A 27,083-nucleotide genomic window follows, 5' to 3' on the forward strand; every position below is an offset into this window, starting at 1 on the left:
AGTTCCGACGGCAAAATCTGTTTAATATTTTCTACAGAATCCTCGAAATAAGTGAGTTGTTTGTCAGCCTACTATGGTGTCAGGTCGTGGGGCAGACAAATCTCGGCTAATGAAAATAATAACTAAGGATGCTTTGGGATGATCCTATCTGTTTTACCAATTGATGTGAACTTGTGGATGGATCGGTCGTTGCAAGCTGCTCAGGAGGTCCCTGTTTACAGTCATCAGTTTCTTGGCCTATGACTTGTCTTCAATATTCATATAGCCTGACCTAAACGGCACTAACTATTTTTGGACTGTCCGAATATTTACAGTTTCTCCCTTTCTTACAGCACAGATTTACTTTGCAGCTTCTGTAGCTGTCAACTCTTTCTTACAATGATGTCTTAACAGTATACTTATCAAGCTCTACGTTCGACCGTCTCAGTTTGTAATGTGGATGTCTACATGACGACTGACACGCATCGCTTATCATATTAGATCATGCTTGTGCCCGGTGTTTCCACGTAACAGAAACAACACAATACATTCAGATGGGTTCAATATTTGATTCACTCCAGTTTCTTCAAGATAAGGCAGAATGAAAAATGAGGGAGGGAAATAATTGTAATAATAATAATCATTATTACAGAGAGACGATTCAGTCTGTCACGCTAATTTTTAATCCTTTATTCAGGCTAATAGTTGTTGCTAGTTGCGCTCCTCCTGCCTAAAGATGAATAAGTGGGTACCACCTACATTATTGGCAGCCAAAAAGGAACAACGATTAACAGTCTGTTGTTGCTGCTGTCTCAGCACCGCAACACACTTATATTTGGTCTAGTGCTCACCAATGGCGAAAAGCGGCTCCAGTATGACACTCCCAAGCGTACCAGACATTGGTTGTCATGACGTAAATTCGTGCCTCATACCTGAAGACCACTGTGAACCCACGCAAGATTATGCTCTGCATTTGGTAGATTAGTCCCAAGTGATATATTACGAGCTTTTAATACAAGGCCACACTGTCACTACGAATCTAGAATGAAATTTCTAGTTTAACCGCTCACTGCACCGATCACTGCAGACTTGCACTCACATCAGTTGCAACTAGTGTAACATACATTGCAGCAGAAGGTGCTAACGCCGTTAAACGCAAGGTCTGTTATTCCTCCACGATGACAATGCGAAACTACACTTGACAAGGCCGACCAGAGATACCAATCAGCGACTTGGATGGAGACACGGTGCTATCCACCATACTCATCGGACCTAGCACTACCAGATAAATCACCTGTTCAATTCCCTGGACAATCACCTTCGCGGGAAATCATACAACAATCAGGCAGACCTGCGGCACGCATTCACAGACTTTCCGTCCAAGATACCCGAGTTTTATCACCAGAACATCGTAGCTGCAGAAACGTTGGTAAAGGGTGCTAGAAACTGTTGGAGATTACTTTGAGACCTAACGCTGAGTACCGTGTGCTGTAAAGTATGTAGGTTACCTTGTAGTTTAAAAGTCTTTTCAAGACAATCAATCTCGTGTAATTAATTTTACGTTAACTCAAAGCCTACAGGATAGGACTCAAAAGTAATGAGCTTTCATTCGAAAAGATAGATTTATTGATCTGATCGGTACAACTGACTAATAGTCTTCAAAATAGGCACCTCCTGCATCAATGCACTTCTGTAGGCGGCTTTTTCATGACTCAAAGGCTTCCCCGAAGAGCTGTTCCGGGATGGCTGCAAGGGCTGCCTTGACATTTGCTTTGATGTCCCCGATGGAGTCGAAACGCACCCTCCACCGTATAGGAACTACTGTTAAGGCCGATGCTACCGCTCCGAAAGCTGGGAGCCAACTGACCCGCGTTGCGCTGTGAAGCCAACACCCACCACCACCGTCGCTGTCAAGCGGAGCGCGCTGGAGGGTGCGCACGCGTCAGTATAAAGTGAGGCTCATTACTTTTCAATCCTACCCTGTATATCAAAACATTAATTTCGTTTCACAATCTTACAAACTATGCAAATTCAATATTGAAACTAGTAGTAAATCTATAACTTCTGTTTGCAATATAGGAATAAAATCAGGGATGGAACATATTTTTACGATACTGAATTCATATCAAGAAACAGCTTGTTGCTATTTCTGTTTTATCCATTATAGGATTAGTGCTGTAACCGGAATCGTAAAGGAGGTGGGTAGAGATCGGCCTCGTTGCGCCTTTGATAGTCATCAAAAGTAGTGTTCATAGAAGCCAGTACATCATATGAGTATGAACTTCAAGCAATAAACGATAATTTCTGTAAGATACATATGAAAAATATTGTAACAAGTCACATAAAGAATTCCGTAAATAAAGTATGGTTGTTTGAGCAAATCGAGGAAAGAGAACGATAAGTCACATTTTTTTAATTTTCGTGTAAACTGAAAACCCATACAATGACATCTGAAACAAGTTTTCGTGCCATCTGCAGGTATATTTTTAAAATTACATACATACTGTCCTGTGGATCCATTCCTACCCATTCCACATAACTCAATTTCACCAGAAGTGGCGCTTATCATTGTCTTCCTCCGAACCGCTCAATATTCTGCAAATTTAAACGATTTTTCGAACTTGCAACAATAATTTTATTACAAGGCACTTCATGAATCATTATACTTCTTAGTTTTACGAAGACTACAGTTAATAAGCTTATCAACAAGTATTCATGTACTGTGGTGAATGAAGCACCTCATACTAAAATTATTGTTGCAAATTCGAAAAAAAAAATGTCTAACTTGCAGAATATTGAGTGGCTCGCGAAAAGACAATGAAAAACGCCACTCCCGGGGTTAGGACGGGACCACAGATCAATATATAGACAGTTTAATTTTAAAAATTATATCTACAGATGGCAGGGGAAGCTTGATTGGTATTAGTCATTGCATTACATGGGAATGCTGAAGTTAGAAGAGCCACTCAAATAACCATGCTTTGTTTGCAGGATTTTTTATGTGACTTGCTACAATAATTTTTACATGTATCTTATAGAAATGCATGGACTTCATGTATTATAATATACTGACTTTTATGAACACTTTTTATGACTATAATGGGGCGGAGAAAGAACGATCTATACCCTCTTCTTTCCACTACTTCCGGTTTAAACACACACGCAAAACTACACACAAAACGCGTTCTTAGGACGCTGTATCTGTATCACAAAACTGCTTCTTAATGTTCTTAGCGTTTTTGTTTTATGGAAGTAAGAATTGAAACCGGAAGCACTTGAAAATTCCCAATATTTCCAATTTTGGAAGTGTGGCAAGTGGTGATAGTATCTTCTCTTGAGAAGCTGAATCGATTGCAAAAAGCCGCTTGTCGCTATCTATTACCGTTTTAGTTCTACGGCGATCAACGTTGAAACCTGAAACAGTTTATTTCTACTACTTCTGATTTAAACAGAGGGTTAATGGAGGATATATCACTTATTTTTGTGACGCTGAATCGATTGTAGAAACCGCTTTTCGATTAATCGATTGCAGAAACAGCTTTTTAATATATTTTGGCCGTCATTGTACTACGGAAACCAGTATTGAAATCTGAAATACTAGTAAAATTTCAACCACTTCTGTTTTTTTATTATTATTATTATTATTATTTTTAGAATGTTGCGGGTTTATTTCTACCACTTCTGCTTTAAACAGAGGGTTAACGGAGGATACATCACTTATTTTTGGGACGCTGAATCGATAGTAGAAACAGCTTTTCGATTAATCGACTGCAGAAACAGCTTTTTAATATATTTTGACGTCATTGTACTATGGAAACCAATACTGAAACCGGAAATACTAGTAAAATCTCAACCACTTTAGTTTATTATTATTATTATTATTTTTAGAATGTTGGGAGGGTGACATGTTCTCTTGAGACCGGAAATCGATGGCCAGAAACCATTTGGTACTGTTACCACTTTCGTTCTACGGGAAAAAAAGGATGAAACCGGAAAAGGTTGATTTTTACTACTTTTGGCCTGACTAGAAGGTTAACTGTGGAGGTGGAACCCATTCTTGGGACGCTTCTCCATGTTTTTTTTACCGTTTCTGATCTTCGCATAAGTCAGTATTGAAACCGGAAGTACTAATAATTTCCAATCACTTCCAATTTCGGTAGAGTGCTGCGGATTGTAATGATATGTTTTCTTGAGATACTGAACTGATTTTAAAAAACAGCTTGTCGCCATCTGTTACCATTTTAGTGATATGGTGACAAACGTTGAAACCGGAAATTGTTGATTTCTACTACTTCCGGTTTAAATCGAGAGTTAACAGAAGAGACGGAACCTATTGTTGAGACGCTGAATTAATTACAAAAAAACCGGTCTTCGATATCTATTACCGTCTTTGCTCTGGTATCTGTTGACAGACGGACAGACTTAAACGTTCTATAATACTTTCGACACTTATGCATAGGACAGTTTGCAAGTCTAAAACACTGAAAACCGAATTTGTGAAATAGATTTAGATTCCCCACTTTGGATAGCCATCAAATATGGGCGTCGTAGTAGTACCAAACTATGTGTTGTAAAGACCTTTCAAACGACATGTTCCTCAATCCCTATTTGCTATTTACAATATTTTATTTGTCCTTTGACTACCCTCGCTGAATTTTGACAACTCCAAATTTTATCCCTCTAAAATGGAATGCATGTGTTTCGGAATGTTTCATAGAACTGTTTTTTTGGCAAACAAGTAATCCTAAATTTACGGCACACCCAGTACTTTGACGCTAGAGGACAGCAGTTCCTTGCTATATTTGCTTCTAAAATTATGCTGATTGGTGTCGTCACGCGACGATTCTATGCTACACTTCAACTAAGTTCGTTAGTGGCATTCACTCATGTAATTTATAGATATCAAAAAACTACTATTTCAATAACAAAACAAAAACAGAAAACATACCTGTAATCAAATCGTAGAAGAAGAGCAATAAAAATACCAGGAATGACAATGTCTCCGAGACCAAGCATTGCAAAATTGTTCGCCTGTAAGCCTTTCTCAAGTAAATCTTGAGGAAATACCACTAAAAAAGAAATGAAAATGAGTAAATAATATCTACATTACAATATTATACAGACTTATATGAAATTGTGGAAAATTATTCTTTAAACACAGAGTGAAAAAGTGAATAACTAGACCGGAACTCGAACCCGGGATCTTCGATATACTGTGCCGATGTGTTAACCACTATGCTTACCCAGTTCGCTTCCCAGAACAGCCACACACTCTCACTCCTGAAGTCGGTGTACTCCACTATGACCACATGGCCTGTACCACAGCCTAATTCGGTAATATCCTTCTTTCATTAATAGATATACTCATTATGATTTGCTAATAAAATTGTACGTATTACAATGACATCCATTGGTCATGAAATTTAGTGAGCATTTAGCTTTATACGATAATGGAATTTGGTCTTATTATCCGAACTTTTCGTACAGTGCCTTCTGCTTTATAGAACCGACCATGCATTTTGGTCGTAGTAAGCAGCTGGTTCTATAGACCGGTAGTTCAATTAAGTGGAATCTACTGTATTCATGAATCATACAGAACTCTTACGTGATAAGGTTCCAAAAGTAGGATTAACATAGACATTAATATTTCGTCTTTTATTGATGAGCATCGCTAAAGGCTCAAAAAGGTTAAAGCAGCAAAGAATCAAACCACTTAGTGTAACGGTCCATTTGTGAACTTAAGCCTACTCCAGCGCCATCTGCTGCGCCCAGCTGAACTACGTCCAGTCTAGTGGTCAGCGCGCTGCAACGCCATGTTCTTAACAGGCACTCAGAAGCTTTCTAGACCTAGTGGCAATCACGTCTTTTATTCAAGTGACTCGCCAGGTTGCTTCACGACGCTGAGTAGACGCCGAAAATTGGGAAACATCGATCAGGAATCGAACCCGGGACCACGCGGATATGAGTCTAACGTTCTAACCACTAAACTACGGAGTTCCCTAAAAGAAGCAAGGAAGTTTAGCATGAAAGAAAGAACAAGAAAAGAGCACACACGCTCGAAACTACAAAAAGTCTTGATTTAGATGAACTACCATACACTAAGAAGACCAACTCTCTTCCATCTTCGATAAAGATTTTCAACAAAGAACGAAGTACTATGCTTTTGTTGAGGAGCATGGTGCTTCAGTGGTACAGCATTCACCTCTAGTGCGAGAAATTTCTAGTTCGAGCCAAGGCCATGTCAGTATGTGGTAAACAACCTGCCTGTAGAGATTCTCCCGTTTCCTACCACATTTACATTCTACCAATTCTTTAAGCATCATTCATTTTCAATAATTATTCTCTTCTTTAGCTTAGAAGGTATAAACGTAGGATGTAATACTAGAAAATTCATTTAATTTAACTACATTCCTGTTGTGTTAACGCTAATTTTAGAAGTATACCAGATAAGATTTTTACTTCATAAACAAATATTTTTAACTCATTGTTAACACACGTCCCATACCAAACGTACACTAATTTTTGGGTAATCCTGTCCTGTTAGTCTTTTGAACATTTTAGAACAAACACTACCTCCGTAGAAGTGCAAAGAAATCATTGACATAAAGGAAGCAACTTTTGTATTATAATAAGTACGATACACCCAAATACAAGTGATAAAATTTTAATTTGGATAAAGAACGCAGGAAACAATATACGTATGATTAATGATATTTAAAAAGTGAAAAAATGAACAACTAGACTAGGTCTCCAGCTTTAGATGTCGGAGTATTAACCACTACACTATCAGTCCTCTCCCTGCTCAGCTAGAGCCTTTCTGTTTCAAGTGTGCCTCTGCTGGCGCTGCTGTCAATGTATGTTTTCCCGTACCTCCCTCGAAAGAGGATGGATGTTACTCTGATAGCTGGATGCGGACAGAGTTACCACATTACAACATTCCGAATTATTTCACGGTCTTCGCTGTGCACTATCTTGTTAGCCATTCCAAGTAGCTTTCGATCTTCGCTCGCCAAGACCAAATGATTGAATGACAAATTGGCAACAAAACCGAGGTTATTCACTTCTCTCCCCAAAGCAAAGATAAGGTTTCCTTATAACGATGTAAATAATATCAATCTGTACCTGTTTTATGTAATGATCAGAGGCGTAATAATTGAGCAGAAATATGCATTTTGAAAAAGAAAAGGTTTTGTCGATAGATTTTGTTGATATGGTTGTTATGTAAAGAATAGTGGATGTCAAGAAGAAATATATTTGAGAAATGTGTGTGATGTATTGGTTTACAGCAGTCATCTTTTAGAATAAAAGGAGTGTAAGCTGTTAATAGCCATATAAAAGGTCTTGCTGTTCATAATATTTATTTAATAATAATAATAGTTCTCGTTACATATGGTGCCGGAACCCGGGACCCTGTGAAGGTCTTGAAGATTAGTAAAGACAGGGTTCGGACTTATGAACTTAAAATATACTTATTTGCGTAGCGGAAGAAAAATTGAGCGCAAGACCAATATGGCCAATGTACATAATAATGGTAGGTCAACGACGGAAGGTGAGAAACCCTCATCACTGCAGCTATTGTTCGGAAAAGAATACGTGGAAGAAACTATATGTGACATTAATTTCCAAGTATCTCCAGATTCTTATTTTCAAGTGAATACTTCGGGAGCCGAGCAGCTTTATACCTCGATCGCGAAAATGGTTGAGGTTGACGAAGAAACTTCCTTGATAGATGTGTGTTGTGTCACTAGAGGGATTGCACTTACTCTTGCTAAGAAATGTGCTCAAATTCTTGGCATAGAAATGTCGAACCATACAATTGAAGATGCAAGAGTCAATGCTGTGAAGAACGACATCACAAACAGCGAATATTTTGTTGGACGGGCTGAAGATATTTTGCTCACCGTAGTGGAGAATGTAGCTGAAAAGAAGATACTTGTTATTGTAGATTCACCTAGAGCTGGGTTTCATCAGAAGTTGATTAGTGAACTTACACACTGTCAGCTGATTATCTTATTCGGAAGACTAGATCCTGAAACACTACCGAAGGCAAAGAACCCCATTCCATTGTCCATTAAGAAGCAGGCCAGGAGGAGCATGTTACGTGACGTTGGGTAACAATTATAAATAATTTACTTGTTTCTTTAATAGCTCATCTATGATTGATTCATCATGAAATACTTATGTAGTATATCTATTGTCTTAAATATTTTTTTTGTTGTTCATTTATATGTCTTTATGATAATTCTAAAGCCCTATGTTTATCTTCATTTATTTGTTTGCTCCAAAAAGAGGGAAGATTATGCTTAGTTGAAGTTCATGACATTAATCTTAAATCAAAATCTATTTTTATTTGTTTTGTGTAGATAGTACAATTATTTTCTTTTGTTGTTTTGTTAATTTCATAAGTTATAATAACATATAAAAATGGCAAAAGGAAACGTTCACGAATTCTATTTGTCTTATCTTAATTAAATATTTGTTTCAATTTTATATTAATTGCAGATCATAATTCGCTATCATACAATCTGTACCTGTTTTATGTATTGTGATTGCTAAGATTTTTGCATATTATATTGCCTTCTGATTTTGTTAACATCTAATAGGACGATAGTCGTTATTTATAAATAATGTTGCCAGAACATGGATGACTATGTTTAATATAGATAAAAATGCCACATTATTTAATACGGGAAGGAATATGTAAGTAGTACCCTTGTAAAAACCATTAGATAGTTTTCATTCTTTTTGAATAGTCCCATTGACGATATATTTTTTTTTATTTTTTTTGAATCGACGTTATTAATATATAGATATATGATGATATAATTAATACTACATATAAAAGAATATAATATTGTAATATGAATATATAAGGATAAGAGAAGAAAAATAATTGTATTAATGCAATTTTTAAATTCATACGAGGGCTATTCAAAATATCAATATTTGGAATTTTTTTTTTTTTATCCAGGGTTCTTTCCTTCACAGTATTACTGTTACGTAATTCCCGTTCGAGCGACAATTTATATAACGATGTAAATAATATCAATCTGTACCTGTTTTATGTAATGATCAGAGGCGCAATAATTGAGCAGAAATATGCATTTTGAAAAAGAAAAGGTTTTGTCGATAGATTTTGTTGATATGGTTGTTATGTAAAGAATAGTGGATGTCAAGAAGAAATATATTTGAGAAATGTGTGTGATGTATTGGTTTACAGCAGTCATCTTTTAGAATAAAAGGAGTGTAAGCTGTTAATAGCCATATAAAAGGTCTTGCTGTTCATAATATTTATTTAATAATAATAATAGTTCTCGTTACATCCTCCGTAAGAGGGCGGCAGGGGTGGGGCAAAAGTATGTTTCACATATTTTCCGAGGGTTCACTTGAAATAAGAAAGGCTCTATATACTTCAACTCATGAGATTGATGCTTAGACATTAAACCTATAGAGGAATTAGTGAGAAAAATAGACTATTCCTTCATGTACCATACAATACATAATTCAACAACTAGAGGTGCTCTGTAACAGACATAGGCTGTCGGAAATCCGAGTTCGATTTACGATTTAGTCGTGAATTTATTTTATCCTTTGAATATTACTGAATTCATATAACACGCACAAAAACTTAAGAAAGGTGAGAATTTCGGAAAAAAAGCAACTTATACTAGAACTTCAGCATTTAGGTTCAAAAGTAGCGACACGCAACCACAGCAGATACGAATAAAGCCAAATGGATTTGAATTAAAGCCATTTTGATTTAATCTCTAATTTTAAAATGTAGAGAAATGTTTGCTTTCTTTAAAAATAACTCAGAACGCAGTGAGTATGTGCTAGTTTTGTAATTAGTAGAATACTTGCTCCAAATCAAGCTTGTCATCTCGGATAAGATTCTTTAAGCCTAGAACAGACATATACGAACAAGGTACAAACATTATACACACTTTCTGTCTAAGATCTTTAACAATTTTAGAAATTTCTCTAATAATTAAGTAATGATTTCTGATAAGTGTTTTTGAAATCTTTTCTTAACAGATAGATTACACTCAATTTTTCTTCCTTACACTTCTGAATTTACAGATAGACAAAGTTTTCGACAACGATCGAGGTAGTCTTTTTTCGTTAGTCTGTTCTATTCTATTGTATCTACTAAAGTTGTAAAATGATTTAAATCAACGGTGAATTCATTATAAGGTAGAAAACGAAATGCTTAAAGATGAACTGTAGATCCTTCCTTACTGATGAGAACGCCAATCCAATATCTCAGAATTTTTTTTAACTATGGCATAACACAATAAGATGGCCACTGGACAGGTTGGATGCCAAATCTCCCGTCCTTTTGGTGCTCTACTAATGAGACTACAAGTACAACGCCCCCCCCCCCTTTTTGTGTGTGTGTGCTACATTCCTCAAACACATACTGGCCAGTATTCTGCTGGCTATACGTAGAACCAGTCCCACAACGTTCACTATTTTGGTTGAGGAAACACTGAAATTAATCATTTAATTTACTTCTTATGCACTTCATACCAGCCACCATATTTATTGTGATCTTATCTTCCTCTTAGGGGGGTGGGGGCCGGTGGTTTACTAGTAGAGCGCATACCTCTGATGCGTGGGATCCCTGGTTCGAACCCCGGCCAAGCAAGTTTGTCGTGGACAATATCATGCCCGTGGTTTTCTCGGGGTACTCCCGTTCTTCCCACATTCTCATTCCACCGATTTTTCCATCATCGTTTACTTGCCTTACTTATCGTCTCCCTTAGCCTCAAGGGCATAATCGTGGGACATTAAGAAGGTTTGAAAGATCTTCCTATTACCCTTTAGTGCACATGAAATAATAGACTTCAAGCAACTACAGCTTATGAAGCTAGGAGTATGTACCATTGCCATCGACACAACAGGTCATCATTAAACCGTGTTTTGTTTTTAGCCATTTACGTTCAGCATTATGTAGTTTTACACTACTCTACATTTTGGCCTTCATGAAGGTCTCTTTTTCTATGAAATTTTAACTAGGTTTACACAGAACACGACAGTCGAATACACCCACTTTTTCTTTCAAGATGCTGTAACTTCTGTTCGACTACTTGCACACACCTTTTCTTTTCTTTCTTCTCGGAAAACTAAACATTCCACGTACAACGTGAGAGATGAAATTTCCAATTAAATATATGGCTTTGTCTCATTCTACCAAGTAGCCTCATTATATAAAGAACCATAGAAGATGTATTAAATAATGATAAACATACTTACGTTTAATAGGTGCCTCGAATGACTTTGCAACTGTTACCATAACGTTGGTTCCAAATACCCAGAAAATGTCGTAGAAAAATAGTCCACACAAAAGGATGCAGCCTGTCACTACGTTGTTCAAATGAAGCAATTCCACTCCATTTATGGCAAATGCAATTCCGAACAAGTTATTTGCTATCCAGTGCTGAAAAGGTACACAATACACATTGTAATTTGTAATCTGCTAATCTTGATTGCTAAAGTATACTTAATTCTACCAACAATTTAGTCTTTTAATCATGTTTCGTATTTTCAAATTCTGTTGAAAAGTCTAAGAACTAGTGGTTTCTGCATGCCATTTTAAAATTTAGTTCCGTCATTTTCAATGCCCAACATGATCCCCAGAAATAATTATTTTATTTATTCATCTACGAAAGGTGGGAGGCATACATTTAAAGTAGGAAACTCGTGTTATTATACAGTTCAAAACCTTTCGTCTTCGCGAATCCTATCGAGGAATTTGAAACTTAAAATATATAAAATAATAATTATGCCTGTTTTGCAGTATGGTCGACTACTCTGAAGGAAGAATACAGGCAAAGTATTTGAGAATAAAATCCTACGACACATATTCGGACTCAGCACTAACACGAATGGTGGAAACTTCTTAACGAGGAATTACAGAATTTATATAGTTTACCAAATATTGTTAGGGCCATGAAGTCTAGGAGGCTCAAGGTGGGCAGGTCATGTATCTAGAATGGAAGAAAGTAGGAAAGCTTTTAACATTTTTACTGGAAATCCAATCGGAAAAGGTCCATTAGGAAGACATAGGCGCAGATGAGAGAACGATATTAAGATGGATCTAGCAGAAATAGGAATACAAAGTAGAAACTCTATCCAATTGACTAAGAACAGACGTCGATGGGAGAGCTTTAGCGAATACGGTATTGAACCTCCGGGTTCTATAGGCCATAAAGTTAGTTAGTTTTGAAAATCGGAGATCACTAACCGATAATTCTTGGGAGCAGAATGGATGAGGGACCATCTGGCTATTCTTATTTTGTAAAAAGCCTTCTTATCTGAAAGACTTCTTTGCATCGAGCTGATGAAGGATCTAACGTGAACCGAACTTGGACGATTTCAAGTACTCTGTCAAAATTCTTTCCCCGAGGCAGTAAGAGAATCCTCAATAGTAAGCCTTCTATTGTCTACGATCAAGGCCTTAATAAAAACAATGTATTCTGCGGTGGTTATACAAAGTGGGTTTCCGGACCTTCGCAGATCTTCAGTTGACCATCAACCCCACTTCCATACAGTACAGTCAGCAAAGGGCTGAGTTCCCACAAACATGCTCCAACTGGCGATCGAATATCGGCATTTTTTCCACAATGTGTAGGAAAAAAAAAAAAAAAAAGGCTCCTCTACAGCGAAAGCCATCACTTCAGGTCAATATCAAAAAGGCTTTCTTTCGGAGGTGAATTTGTAGAAAATAAACACAATTAGAAGCTTGAAAGTTTGCACAGTTAAACCTTTCATTCATGTGTAATTATATTATTGTACCCTTATTAATTTTTGTGAAAAATGGAGTGAATTAGCTTAGCGAGCGGAAAGCGAATGAAAGGGTGGGACACAAAAGAACGATTTTAGATATTATTAAGAAGAGGATGAGAAACTGATGGGGCATTGGCTAAGAAGAAATTGTATCATTAGGGACGTGCTAGAGGTTATGGTGGCAGGAAAGAGTGGGAGAGGGCGAAGAAAGCTACAGTTGATGGACGATAACAAAACAGAAAAATTATAAGTGAAGACGAAGAGGTAGCAGGAGACCGTGGAGCATGGAAGCTACTTAGTTGCGGCAAATGACCTGTCAATAATGACAGAATACCTATGATGATGATGATTAAGTTCTGAACTTTTGCAAAACGATTCGTACTTACGATAAGGACTACGTATAACAAGGCCCTCACATTGAATCTACTTATCTACAAAGAAATAATTAGAAGGTTAGTAATTTATATACTCGATTCTTACCTTCTGCATCAAATACCATGCCCCAACTAAAGAGCAACACGCTAAACATACTAAGTCATGTGACGTAAATTGGTAATTAATGAGATCTTCCTGCAGGTCTCCCTGGCCTTGGACAAACTGCAGGCGATATGGAATGTTTGGAATTGCCGCTGGCACAAGTGAGCTGATGAGAGGGCTGCAATAAACAAAACAAAATAAAAATCAATGCAAAAACTTTTCTTTCGCATAACAGAAATCGGGGTTCACTCGAGTAAATGGTTCTACCAAACAGAAAATTTATAAATAAAATACGATGTGAAATCTGACCTAATCTGGAAATGTAAGAAAACTGTCACAATTTGGTAAACAGTAAAATCGTTTTGTAGGTAAGAATTACTACCAGTATGAACAAGCTTCTCACCAAATGACGGTTTGTCATATGAAAAGCTTTATTATTTTGTGCAGCAGAAAATAGATATATACAAAAAAGAACAGGAAGATGAATATGAAAAAATGAATTTGTTTAGTATGTTCTATTTTGCACTCTTTGCATGTTTGGTAATGTTTTTAAATGAATATTTTTTCACTCGCAAAATGAGAAAAAAAAAAACATACACACACACACACACAAAACACACTTCTCGCGTCTCTATTTCACTGCGGCTGGAGGATGCTAACAAGCTCCAAGAAAAGGAGCGGACGAGCAGTAGGCACGAGCCATCTGTTGCCAAAAAAGGAAAATTTTCGACCACTCTCGCAAAAACGAAAAGAAGAAAAAGGAACAGATTGCCTAAGCACGGGCTCAAACAAGTATTTTAGAAGCTCTAACCTAACCTGAAAATGTAAGAAATGTGTCAAAAATTTGGTAGAACCAAACTGAAAACCCTAACCTAATCTATCAATGTACAAAGTCTGTAAAAATTTGGTAGAACTGTCCAGGAATCTAACGATTATCAAGAATTATTTTATTAGAAAACACGTTATTTTTGGTAGAACAATTACAAAATTATTTCGAGATCCTAGAGAAATCACGTTTTAATTTAGTGTCGTTTATTAGCTAATACTACCTAAAGCAAAATAGAAGCTTAATAAAATCTAAGACTAGGTTTGTACATGATTCATTCCTCAAGAACACAGAAAGGAACGAATGTCTCACAGGTGCGTTATGGACATATTTTAAAACATCTTTTCTGATATTTATTTATATATTTACTAGCTTCTGGTGTTTCACTCCACATGTTTGTGCGGTATTTATTTTACGGTTAACTACTGTCAGGGTCTGAACCAAATTTGGTGGGCAAAAGCCCATCGCCTAAAGAATAAAGATTGCTATATTTGGTGCGAGAGCTCGGGCAGGAAAAGGCTCGGCTCGGCAACACTAGCTATGTTTTACGGCTTTGCACGCTGAGAGCTTCTGGGTTCGGTTCACCGATGGTGTTCCACGTGTTTACTAACAAAATTCCATACACACGAGGGGCTGATCAGAAAGAAAGGTTACAAAGCCTGCAGTGAAACGTGTATATGTTACTTCATACAACCAATACAGCCAACAGATAGTACATACATTAGGTTATTTTTCGACATAGTCCAAATATCGGCTCAGGCAATTGTTGCTCATAGAATGGATTTGAGATTTTCTTCCTGGTAAAAATCCTGTCTTTCCGTGTTCAACCACGTTGCCACGAACACGAAGTATTTTACCTGCTCGTCTGAAGCAAAGCAACGGCCTCCTAGGTGCTCTTCAAGTGGGAAAACAGGTGAAAGTCGCTTGGAGTGAGGTCCGGACTGTAGGAAGGGTGGTCGATGATGTCCCACTGCGCTCCTTGTAGGTCAAGCTTTTCTCTACCAGCCGCAAATTTTCGATACTATACTGCGACATACTGACGAGACATTACAGTCTCTCCGTAAATCGTTACCAGCTACCGGTGAATTTCAGCCGCAGTTTCATGTTTCGCCCACAGAAATCGAATAACTGAGAGGACTTCATCGCCAAGTCAGCTTCCCAAACGAGTCGCCATTTCTATTTACCTACAACTAGCACCGTAGGTGGCGGATGGCTGAAACTGCACAGTTGCCAACTCCATGTATATAATTACAGCACATTCCTCATTCCTTTACAACAGACGAAACTTCAGAAATATCGACCTTGTACAGAGATTGTTCAGCCTACGTTTCGCCATTTCGTTCCTTCCCCCTCCCGAGCAGAATGGACTCATCCGACCTGGCTTGTGGCGTCTTGCAGTGTTGTGCAGTGGCTTCGGAGTTGTTTTTCCGCACGGATGACAATAACGCACAAAACAGGACCACTGTTGTGAGTGTTGTGTTAAATTTGTTCTCAAGTGTGTGGGTTTCTGCTCTGTGACCAAAATGCCGCCCAAACTAAGCCGGTTTTGGCAAGGCTATGTTGTGGCTCTTTATGACGCCCACTTTAGTGTTTCTGTCATTAGAAAACAGTGCAAGAAGAATGGTTCCAACATCAGTTTAAGTGGAATAAAAAATCTTATTAAAAAGTACAAGGGCAACGAAGCTCCACCATTTGAATCACCAACGAAGTTGCCTAGGAAGCGGGAATGCACCAAGGCCATCTCCACCATGCAGAGGAAACTTCGCAAAATGGCAATGCAAGAAAATCCGCCAACACAAAGGTGTATGGCTAATCGTCTTGATGTGTCTTTGGGGACTGTGAACCGGACGTTATACCATCAACTCAAGCTGGAAAAAGTCATGAAAGCGCGGCCATCTTCTCACGGATGCCCACCAAAAGGAACGAAAGTGTAACGCCCGGAAGCTGTACGAACGGCATCTGGTAAAACAAATGTGAATGTACACTCATGTGGTAGATATGATTGTCGCATATCTATAACTGTCTTCTTGTAAGAGTATAATTTGATAATGATTTTGAGGGGTACTTTTAATACTGCTACTATGTGTATAATTGAGAAATGTATATTTGTGGTTAATTTCATAGGAAAAGAAGTATAAATACGAAAATCAGAATGAGTAAAACAAAATGTTGCTAAATGGAGAAGGAAGTTTTATTTTCGTTTTATTGTTCTTATCTACTGCACTTTTCACATGAAATTTGCCGCATACATGTCTTTGCCGATTATACACATTCTAATGTTATAAGAAATACCGGGCGAATTCGTTATCAAATTATATTCCTACAACAACATATTTATAGACATGCGACAATAATTTTGGACATGAGTGTACGTCGTAATGCTCGATCAAGCATGGATTTACCTTTCCGACTGCGGCAAACCAAAAGCCATCATGTACCGAGAGAAAGGCGCCAAGAACTTCAGAAGGTGGGTCCGTGTCTGTAAAGAATCTTTCCCAAAAGGGTTCATGGTCGTTACTGGCTACTGTTACCAAGGTAAACTAAAGATTCGTAGGGTGGCGAAGAACTGCAAAATAAATCGCAGTATTTTCAGGAGCAGATCATGCGGCCGACCTACGAGCATGAGATTCCAACAATGTACAGAAATGACGCCAATCTGGTGCGCAATCACATGGACAAGGCCTCTTCACATACCTCACGATTGTCCCTCGCATTCTACAGGGAGATGGAGGAGGCAAGTGGTATACAGCTTATATTTTTTAATGAGGTACCTGTTAAATCTCCAGATGCAAGTTCTATGGACTATTGTGGATTTGGATTACTGAAGCGGGCTTTGGGAAAACGGTGTGTGACAACTGTGGAACGATTTTGGAAAGCTGCGCAAAGGGAATGGGACAAGACTCCCCTCCCAGTTCTTCAGAGAAGCCTATTACAGTGGAAATTACGCTGTCGGGCTATTGTTAGGAACCAAGGGAAACACATCGAGCACTTACCGACCTAGCGCCACGGATTCTTCTAAATTTTTAGGTAAGTCGAAATTGGCCAAATGTAGACTGAACAACCTCTGTAACTTTAGTTTTTGATCCTTCCTCGTAGTACACTAGAGTTCCGTTTAACCGGATTTCATGGGACCGATGGAGTTCCGGTTGAACGAAAAAACGGTAAAACCGTAATAAAGGTATTTTAAATATATGCACAATACTGTATATTTGTACACAAATCTCAACGAGTAGTTGTTTCTTGACCTTTACAGTGTAGTACACGAGTTAAAGTAAAATGTTGATGGAAGAGAGTACAGCCAAAGCACCGTAACAATGAACTTTCTCTTTGACAAATTATTGTTAGACCAAAACAAATACTCCACTCATTCTTGATGTTTCTAAACAAAAGTCGCGCACGAGTAAAGGCTTATATATATAGCGAGATTGGGTTACCCCCGAAAATTCGACTAATCGTAACTGTGGTATACACGTACATAGTATAACTGCAGACATAGAAGAAAAATAATTTATATTGAGTGCAATAATAATAAAGATGGAAAAATATATTCTAAAGAATTCGCCCAAAGCCTGCATTTATCAAAAACCCGAATATACTGTTGGCGTTTCTAACTATGTTTTGCAAAATAAAAACTAAACACCAATTCAGCTAACATATATATATATATATATATATATATTGCGGAAAAAAACTACATATAAACTAACAGATATTTACGTAAAAGTACCATCTCAGCATTCAGTTGGTGGGGGAGCAGAGTGGTTCGGCGGCAGAGGGGTGCCCACATTTGCTGCGAAGTTCAATCCCAAGCCATATTAGTTCAATCCCAAGCCATGCGGAATTATGGTGAACAATAGCGTCAGTTAGTCTCCTCAGTGATGCCCCCTTACCTCACATTCTCGTTCCCCCAATTACTCTTCTCATTTGGTTTTATCATCCCTCTCTTTTGGCACAAAGGTACATTCGTGAGACGTTAAATTAGATTTCATCGCATTCTCGTGGTGAAACTGAGATAAGTTCAGGTAACCATAATCAAGGTGATTGATCGAGGAATTCGAAATCGGAAACTTTTCATGGCAAGCAAGAAAGCAACTAACTAAAATTATTATTATAGATTTGTTCAATCCCGTGCTACTTGCACTTCCGAGCTTTCGACCCTCCCCTGGAGTCTTGGTCACGAAGGACAAAACGGAAAAAAGAAAAATAAAAACATCAGAGGGAAAATAATAAAAAGCACGGAGTTAACAAGGTAAAAAAATGAACTGAAATGAAATCTTTGAATGTTATGTCCCACGGTCATGCCGGCTAAACTAAAGGAGACGGTGATGAGAAATGAATGAAACGGTGGAATGAAGAAAGTGGGAGGAAACGGGAGAAACCCGAGAAAACCCAAGCACACGGTGTTTGTCCGCCGGAGTTACCAAGGGGAGAGTGCTTACAACAACATGCTTTGCTAAAAACAACGATCAAACGTCAAATGATAATGATGGTGCGAGTTGCGATGTAGTTGAGTTGATTTGCACGTTCTTTGTGTAAGGTCGCAAACTCATTTTGATTTCTTTTTCTGCCAATGCCGTGTGAATATTGTAATTACTGGTTCCTATTCACCATTTAACCATCCCTTGTCAAAATTAAATTTAGTTTCTTAAACTGAATAAACAAATTTTCAAATATGAGTCTCTCTACTTAATTTTTGCCCCCGAATAAAATTTTTGAATCTTGTATCTTATGTGAGCTTCTTTTACATGTTTCAATAGACCTGACACCGGGCCTTTTACTTTTAAATCTCTAATGTGTTTCTTGACACGCATCTTGCAGTTCTTCTGGTTTTGCCTATGCAACTCTCACGCCAACTACATTTCATTTCATAAATACCTAACTTCTCATGGGGATTCGTGTTATAGCTCTTAAATTGTTCTCTTCTAGAGTTGGGGAGGGGGGGGGAGGTAGTCCAAAGTCGTATGGAAACTGTATTATGTATATGTATCTTATTCAATGCAGTTGTCAATCTGGGAAAAATAGACAATTCCACTCATTTCATATCAGCCATGTCGGTTTCAGGCCTATCGAAACGTAAATTCCTTATAACCTGATTATACCAATCAATTAATAATAAGATTGCGTAGTCATTCATACTGTAATGCTTCAATAAATGTCTCTATTTCTAAGTCTGATTCGAGAGAGGTAATTCAAATGGCACGCAATAGGAAATTCTTCCAAATATTTGCAGAATGAGTGGATTTATAATGGATGTACTGTGTGCCGGCTGTAGGCTTGTGGTGGACACTGGTAATGAACTTATTTATATTTCCTTTTATTGAGATCTAAATAAGTCGATCTTGCTTTTCATTTTCTACCGTAAATATCAAATCACGATGGATTCTCTTTAATTTATTCAGTAAAGAAAATCAAGCTATCATACGAGAAAGTACGTTGTCTACAGATCTGTAATAGTGTACCGTACCCAATATCCGTTCTCTCAGTATCTCATTCTTAAATATATAAAGTACGAAATTAATCAATAAAGGAGATAAATTGACACTGGATTTCTCGCGCTAGCCCTTGACGGTAAATATTATCCTCGAAATAGGAGCCGCGGTGGCTCACTGGTAAAGCGTTCACCTCTGGTGCATGGGGTCCTTAGTTCGACCCCAGCTCGAACCTAGTGAGCTTTGTGGTGGCCAAACACTGTATACGTGGGTTTTCTCGGGGTTCTTCTCTTTCTTCCCACTTTCTTCATTCCACCATTTCATTCATTTCTCATCATGACAGTCTCCTTTAGCCTAACTGGCATAACCGTGGGACGAAAACTTAATGATTTCATTTATACTATAAAAAGTAGAATATCCTTCAGATATAATTTTAAAAAGCTGAATACCTTGAAAAAAATGTAACTTACCTTAACAAATGAGAAAGTGCAAGTATACCCAAGAAGAAGAAGTATACTGTTAGCAGTAAATTTATGTACTCCTTAGAAAATATCTGAAATAGTAAAAAGTAAATATATCTTTGATCTGAGGATGCAAACACAGATAATAGGTATAAATACTACCAACTATCATTAAGGAAAAGTTCTAGATGCATCAGTATCTTTCATATTAGACTGAAACTAAGATAGGAAGGAAAACATAACTACTTGAATCAGTCTATTTATCATGATGTGCAAATATAAAGATTTCTGAATATGTGCTTTGCTAACTTAAGAGGTAAAATTATAAGGTAATTCCCTTCCTGCTAGTTTCTAACAATTCTGAATTCTTCTAATCTCTTTCACTGTCACAGTTACAAAGTTGAAGGAAGAAAAATCAAAGCTGGGTATCTTCAACGGTAAGGTCTTGCGTACGCGAAGAAACGAGTACTCCTTCCCCCCCTCTTTCTTCCAGGTGAATATTTTAGTAGTACTATTAGAAACACACACACAAGCAACAAAGAATGTTGCTGATTTTGCATCCTCTTACAAAACTAATAATATGAGGGGTTACCATTCCTTGGTGACCAAGAATTCCCTGACTCTTCCAGTTTACGATTTACAACTTTCTAGGCCTATATAATTTCCAAGGACTTTTTTCAAATATCTAGGCCTGACGATGCAAGTGACAAGCACGATCTTTGCGATACATCTGTGAGAGAGTCTTGTAGAAGTGACAAAAGGGATGGGACATTAAACATCTAATCCGGATGTTTGTCGAAACCGCGATGAAGCTCTTCCGGGGAAAAGTACTACCAATATGCACATATGAAATAGAAATAATATGAATCTTTCTAACAAAGGCCCAATTGAAGAACCTGGAAAATGTGAAAGCAAAATATCTGAAAACAGTGCTTGGGCTATCAAAATATGCTCAATCTCGCCACACTTACGTGATGACTAGGGAGACATTTCTGATATAAGACCTAAGGATGCAAATGCTGCTGCCATCTATACCGGTGGTAAAAAAAAGTCTCCTAAAAAGAACTTTATGTGAAAAGAAATGCAACCAAAGTTGAGTTTACACCACTGCAGCAATGCAAAATAAAGAACGGATACAAGAAGATTAGGATCTCCGCTATATGATAACTCGCTTCGCTACGCATGGATTTTATCACCTTATCTGTAGGATAAAGGTATTCCATCTAGCTAGTGTTTGTGTGTTTATGTGAGCTGTATGGGGAAAAGTGCGATACATAACTACGGTCACGAACTATGTGAATGACTAAGTGTCACATTCGCGATTCTGTTTAAAAGTTTAGTTACTACATGCACATTAGGTGCACTTAATAATGATTAAATTAATGTTGAAGAAAAAAAAAAAAAAAAAACAATATTTTTCGGAACCCAGGGGCCCCTCACCTAATGTATGTGCATATATAGGGAGAGTGTGTAGATGTGTTCTACAAAATAAACTAACTTATTTTTTAAAATATCTCCTATCAAACAGTAGGGTAAGACAAAAAGAGAAATGTGTTCCGAGAAGTAAAAATTTGTACTTAAACTCCATTACTTTTCCAGGTTCTACCAGATTTTCATTAAATTCTTTGACTTTTTAAAGACATTTTACGAGTAAGCCGAATTCTCTAACTTTTAAGGATACCCAGGTTTTCCACATTGGCAGTAACCTGAAACATATATGTATTAGAGCACACCTTCAGAAGTATTTTAAAACTTACTAAGCTATATTTATTTTCGTGGAAGTACAGGCAACAAGTAATATGTGTACTTAGTAACATGTGCAAATTATAATCAGCTGGCTCAATGTTTGCTACTAAAACAAACAAAAGAAAATTTACTTCATGCTCAATCTAATAGTCGTGTATCAATAGCCTTTACGTGTGCACATATGCATAATACATTTTTCTGAAGTATATGTGGAAAATGAATAGTCCATTAAAACCAAGTAAACTTAACACACGTGCTGCGGAAACAATGCCTGAATCTGTTGAATCATTAGAATACAACTAAAGGCATATTGAAGCTCCTTACCCGTCTTGACAACCAGTGTGAAAGCTTTCATGCCAAAGAAAGATACAAATAATTTATATGACACCTGAATATTAACAAATTCAGAGGTATATATTATAGTTACATGGGCGCATGGGGGGATATTCAAAATTAACAAAAAATTGGCTACTCACCAATGAATCCTCCCTTGAAAAATTTAAAGATTTTCACGTTTCGGAACTCTCAGCTGGTTCCTTCCTCAATGGCAAGTAAAAAGGATTAAAACGGAAAGGAGATAAAACGAGTAAAACCAGGAATACGTACCACTATATAAAAGTAACGTATTAAAAAGATCCTGAGATGAACAGAGCAGAAGGATCTTTTTAGTACGTTACTTTTATATAGGGTATGTATTCCTGGTTTTACTCCTTTTATCTCCTTTCCGTTTTAATCCTTTTTACTTGCCATTGAGGAAGGAACCAGCTGAGAGTTCCGAAACGTCAAATTTTTCAAGGGAGGATTCATTGGTAAGTAGCCAATTTTTTGTTAAATTCAGAGGTAATTTATATTTGTTTTTCTACGAATTAAAATCACCATATTTCAAATAAATATCAAAATGTAATGCATGAAACCGCACAATTGAAGCTATATTTTGTATTTAATTAGAGAAAAACTTAATTTATCTCAATGTTTTATGCAGATATTAGCTACGTAATTAAGCAGAATAACCTCGAAAAGAAATATACGACTGATATACAGCAGCTTGTATTAATCCCGCTGTATTGAACTGAAAGTATAAAATAATTTTTAGATTAGATTGTACCTATATAAAGAAATACGTTCAAGAAAACCAAAAGAACTGTATATTTCTACTTTATTAGATGATAATTACGTGGTGAACCGGTATAAATCTCACTAATCTCTGTGAAACATTTACAAACAAGATTTTACTCTAGTTTCCCTGAAGCTGCGGATTACTGAAGAAAATAATGCTAAGAACAATGCAAGTGGAACGGCATTCCATTTTGAAGGTAAGAGAATCCGAGGGAAAGAGACCGCCTGACTTCGAGAATAACCTTGCATCCGAATTTTCACGAAAACAGCGATCTCAGAAGCCAAATGTAAGGAGCAACAGATGTGAACATCTTATACGACTAAATAAAAGCACGTTTGGCAGTTTAGTTTAAATATATAAAAATGTCTATTATTAATGTTCATGCAAATATAAACACATATTATCAATAAGATTATGACGTCTGTTACCTGGAAGAATAGATACAATCCGAACAAAGCAGCGCTCGCTATAATAGGAAACATCGCTGCGTCTCTATGAGACATTGTGTCTGGCTTTTCTCCTGATTCCTGAAAATAAAATAAAAACAATGAAAAATCAATGGAAAAGTAAGCAATTGTTTTAAATAAAATTTTTAAAATGTCATATTACTGTAAGTTTCCACATAAAATAATATGACACATATGAAAATATTGTGATAGTTACAAACAGAGGATTATATTCACTGTGTAACGAAAAAATTGTAAAGAAAGAGTGGTACACATTGAGAATATATATACCTTGCATTTTCTGTAAAACAGACTGTTATCGTATTTTACAGGCGACCTAGCATTTCTCGATTAACTTTGGATGGGCATATATTTTAAGGCTATTAATATAGCGTTTTACGCAATATAGTTTAACATTTCACGTTTATGCACCAAGGTTAAGAGAAACAGTGATGATAATGCACAAAATATAGAAAAGAAAAACCCATTCGCATGGTGTTTGTCCATCACAAAACCTACTCGACGCAGGCTGAGGTAGGACCAGAGATCCATTCCTCCAAATGGCCACTACGCCTTACATGTGCGTCAATTTGCACCAAAAAAAAAAAAAATCTTGCAGCAATCGTTCGTTGTGATATAAAATTTCACGTGTAACTTCTGCCAATAGGCGAGTCCCTTAGATTGAAAAATTAAACATAAAAGCAAGTATGAACAGACATAAAGACATTCTACAATGTTTCATTACATAAGAATGAATCATAGATGACATGGATTTTTTACGTCGCCTGCGTAAACTAATTACTTGAGAATTACCCTTTCATTGTGATATAACATATCCCACACTTCATCGGTATCGAAACCGCTCATCTACACCAAGCGATTCAAACAAAATTTAACATGCTCTAAAATTACCCATATGTTGGCAGCGTTACTTTCAGCAACACAAGCTGATTAAAAAATCAAACTATATCAAGAATTCTTACGTGAAATTGTAGTGTTCCTCATTATCATCTTACAGAAGAGAGAAAATGGATCAACTTTACAATGCCAGCCCCAGCTGGTATACTCACTCACAAACCATAAATTACATTTAAAAAAAAATATATATATATATATATATAAATGGATCAAAATTTCCCTAACCTTCATCTAACCCGTGCCTACCCCTACCCTACTCTACTATACCCTTGCTCGTGGGTTTTCTCGAGGTTCTCCCGTTTCCTCCCACTTTCTTCATTCTACCATTTCATTCATTTCTCATCATCACCGTCTTCTTTAGCCTAACCGGCATAAACGTGGGACGTAAAACTCAAATATTTCATTTCATTTTTTACTATACTCTTTTAAAACAGCTCCACTTAACGATGCGCAGCAGAAGCGTGTTTTGTAAAGTTTACCCGAGAAAATACATAAGTACAAGGCTGAACATGCAAACAGTTAACAAGTGACCTTAAATGTAAGTCATGTTCTTGTTAAGGCATAAGTAGTCAATATCTAAGCATTAATAACAATGAAATCGACGAACTATATTTACAATCGTGTGAGCAGGGAATGCGGTTTCATTGTATGTAATTCATACATGATCATTACCGTTATGTTGACGGAATAACGCGGGCGGAATTGCCAACAACTGACACGTCAAGAAAGACTGACGTGTTCAAAAAAATTAAAACCACATAGGAATGAAAACTAAAGCCTATAGTAGCGTGTTTACTTATTACGAAATAAACACAATTACTGTCATGGTTAATTAGATTATGCGAAGCTATTTGCATTACTATCTATATTTCCCCTTCATAATATAAGCAATTTTGCTTGTTACATACATAAATTATTTTCTACAACAACAGCTTCCATGAACCAGACTTGTAAGTAATACGCTCCAAATTAACACACTGAAAGCGTAATTTCATACACTATACGTACATACCAATTACACATGCAAATAAATTGTGTGATTCAATATTACAGAAGTGACATATGTTCACATTTGTGCAAGGAAACACGTATCCTTACCTTCTGCTCCTTATGGTGTTTTACTGATCGGTAAGCTCCGAAGAAAATAGGCAGCAATGCCATTATTACTAAACTCCCGTATGCAACAGCCATTCCTTCTGGCGTCGCAGGTATTTTTGCTGTTGCATTAGCAGCATCTTCTGTCAAATTTTGAGACGCTGCATCTTTCCCTACGTTCTCCATGTTTATTGTGTGGCACAGTGGCAGAAACCTATAAGAATCTTGAACCAGACGGCAGGAGAAAGTTTCCTCCCCAATACTAATATATAAATTCTAAAAACATCTCAAAATTTAGTTCACTATAAATCTATTTTTATCATAAAAATTTGTAATATGCCATCACTGTCAGTAAACTTTCTTCCAACGAAATGTAAACTTGTTTCCGTGCTTGATCATCATTGACGGAAATCGAATGGTATCGAGAGTATAAAAATGGCTGAAGGTGTATGTTGTGACAGCTGAGAGTAGTGGGTGGAAACACTAGAACAAAAGAGTTCGGGAATGTGAAACTGTTTTCACAGGTGAGGCATGAGAAATCAGTATCATTTTAGAGAATATGCTGACCTATTAATGTTGTCAGATTATTGATTAAATGGGATTGCCATATTTGTCTATGCAGATTATGTTCAATCACATGAAAAAATCCAATGCTTCTAAAAACAAATGTTAGGAATCGTGTAGATGATATATCCAAACACGGACATAAATAGTTTTTTTTTTTTTTTTTTTTTTGTAGAATTTTATTGAAAAGTAAATATGTGAAGAACTGTTGTATACTATTACCATCAAATAAAACGTAAAGATCAAGTTTAGCTACATCATTTGAAACAATTGTTGCAATTTTTCCTTCTTATTGCCCTTCAAAAGGTTTGCGCTGAGGTGACAATACCCCACTCGATGCTAGTGTAGTTTTGGCGTACAATACTACATTTTCGAAGAATTACAGATAAAATTTGGAGCTGGTGTAATATTGGTGCACCACATTTTGGAAGATTTACAGATATGTAAAGACATGTTTATAAGGAACAAATTTCTGTAGAAGACAGAATTAATTCAAAGTAATACAGCTGTATTTTAGGTTTACAAGTGTAGAGTTACTAGTATAAAATCATTACAAGAAGGCCTATTTTGTGATGGATAAAATGAAGTGAGTGCATAAGAAACATGACTGTTAGATGCTTTTTTCCACCGGCGGTGTATTTCTGCACGGTGTACAGAACCTGTATTTTATGTTTACAGGTGGAGTGTTACTAGTATGAAACAAAATATCAAGTGCTCTTGAAACTCGTATCATTGCCAAAACCCATTTCTTTTTTACTATCCTTGCTTACGCGCATACCCACCATTGATGAAATGCCTTCCTTCAGACGCATCCTGGCCTCCAGTTACGCCCTGCTCTGACTCTGTTAGATAACATTCATGCTTTTTAGTGGACACGTAGGACGGATTGGTTTGTGTTTTTTGCACTGTAGTATTTATACCACACATCCGGAAGCCGTAGTTATACGCAAATCAGAAAAATAAACACACTGCTGAACAAGACTGCACTTATTTAATATAAAAACACATTTACACATTTCGATCTTCTAGCCAAGATCCTCATCAGACATCATATGGTACGTCTGATGAGGATCTTGGCTAGAAGATCGAAACGTCACATATAAATGTGTTTTTATATTAAATAAGTGCAGTCTTGTTCAGCAGTGTGTTCATTTTTCTGACTTTATTCGCAAGACGTATGACTATGATTGTGTATCAATATGCGAATCGTAAAAGAATTTAAAATTGTTAACAACG

The 27,083-nt window shown here is 36.9% G+C and overlaps 2 protein-coding genes across 2 annotated transcripts in view; one reads left to right on the forward strand and one right to left on the reverse strand.

Annotated features, from left to right (window-relative positions):
• LOC145683378 (signal peptide peptidase) overlaps positions 1 to 25,508 on the reverse strand; it is a 33,046-nt gene extending 7,538 nt beyond the window's left edge. The window contains exons 1-6 of the mRNA XM_081754712.1: positions 25,287 to 25,508; positions 23,253 to 23,351; positions 19,971 to 20,053; positions 13,249 to 13,423; positions 11,236 to 11,419; positions 4,928 to 5,048 (exon numbers count right to left, since the gene is read on the reverse strand). Of these exons, the coding sequence (XP_081610838.1) occupies positions 4,928 to 5,048; positions 11,236 to 11,419; positions 13,249 to 13,423; positions 19,971 to 20,053; positions 23,253 to 23,351; positions 25,287 to 25,469 (845 nt within the window). The 5' untranslated portion in view covers positions 25,470 to 25,508. The remainder of the gene's footprint in view (positions 1 to 4,927; positions 5,049 to 11,235; positions 11,420 to 13,248; positions 13,424 to 19,970; positions 20,054 to 23,252; positions 23,352 to 25,286) is intronic.
• A 134-nt stretch (positions 25,509 to 25,642) lies between these two features.
• LOC145683368 (solute carrier family 2, facilitated glucose transporter member 10-like) overlaps positions 25,643 to 27,083 on the forward strand; it is a 36,197-nt gene continuing 34,756 nt past the window's right edge. The window contains exon 1 of the mRNA XM_081754702.1: positions 25,643 to 25,807. The gene's annotated coding sequence lies outside the window, so the exon portion shown is untranslated. The remainder of the gene's footprint in view (positions 25,808 to 27,083) is intronic.

Source organism: Thermobia domestica, chromosome 1, assembly GCF_964235325.1.
Source record: "Thermobia domestica chromosome 1, izTheDome1.hap1.1, whole genome shotgun sequence".
Taxonomy (NCBI): domain Eukaryota; kingdom Metazoa; phylum Arthropoda; class Insecta; order Zygentoma; family Lepismatidae; genus Thermobia; species Thermobia domestica.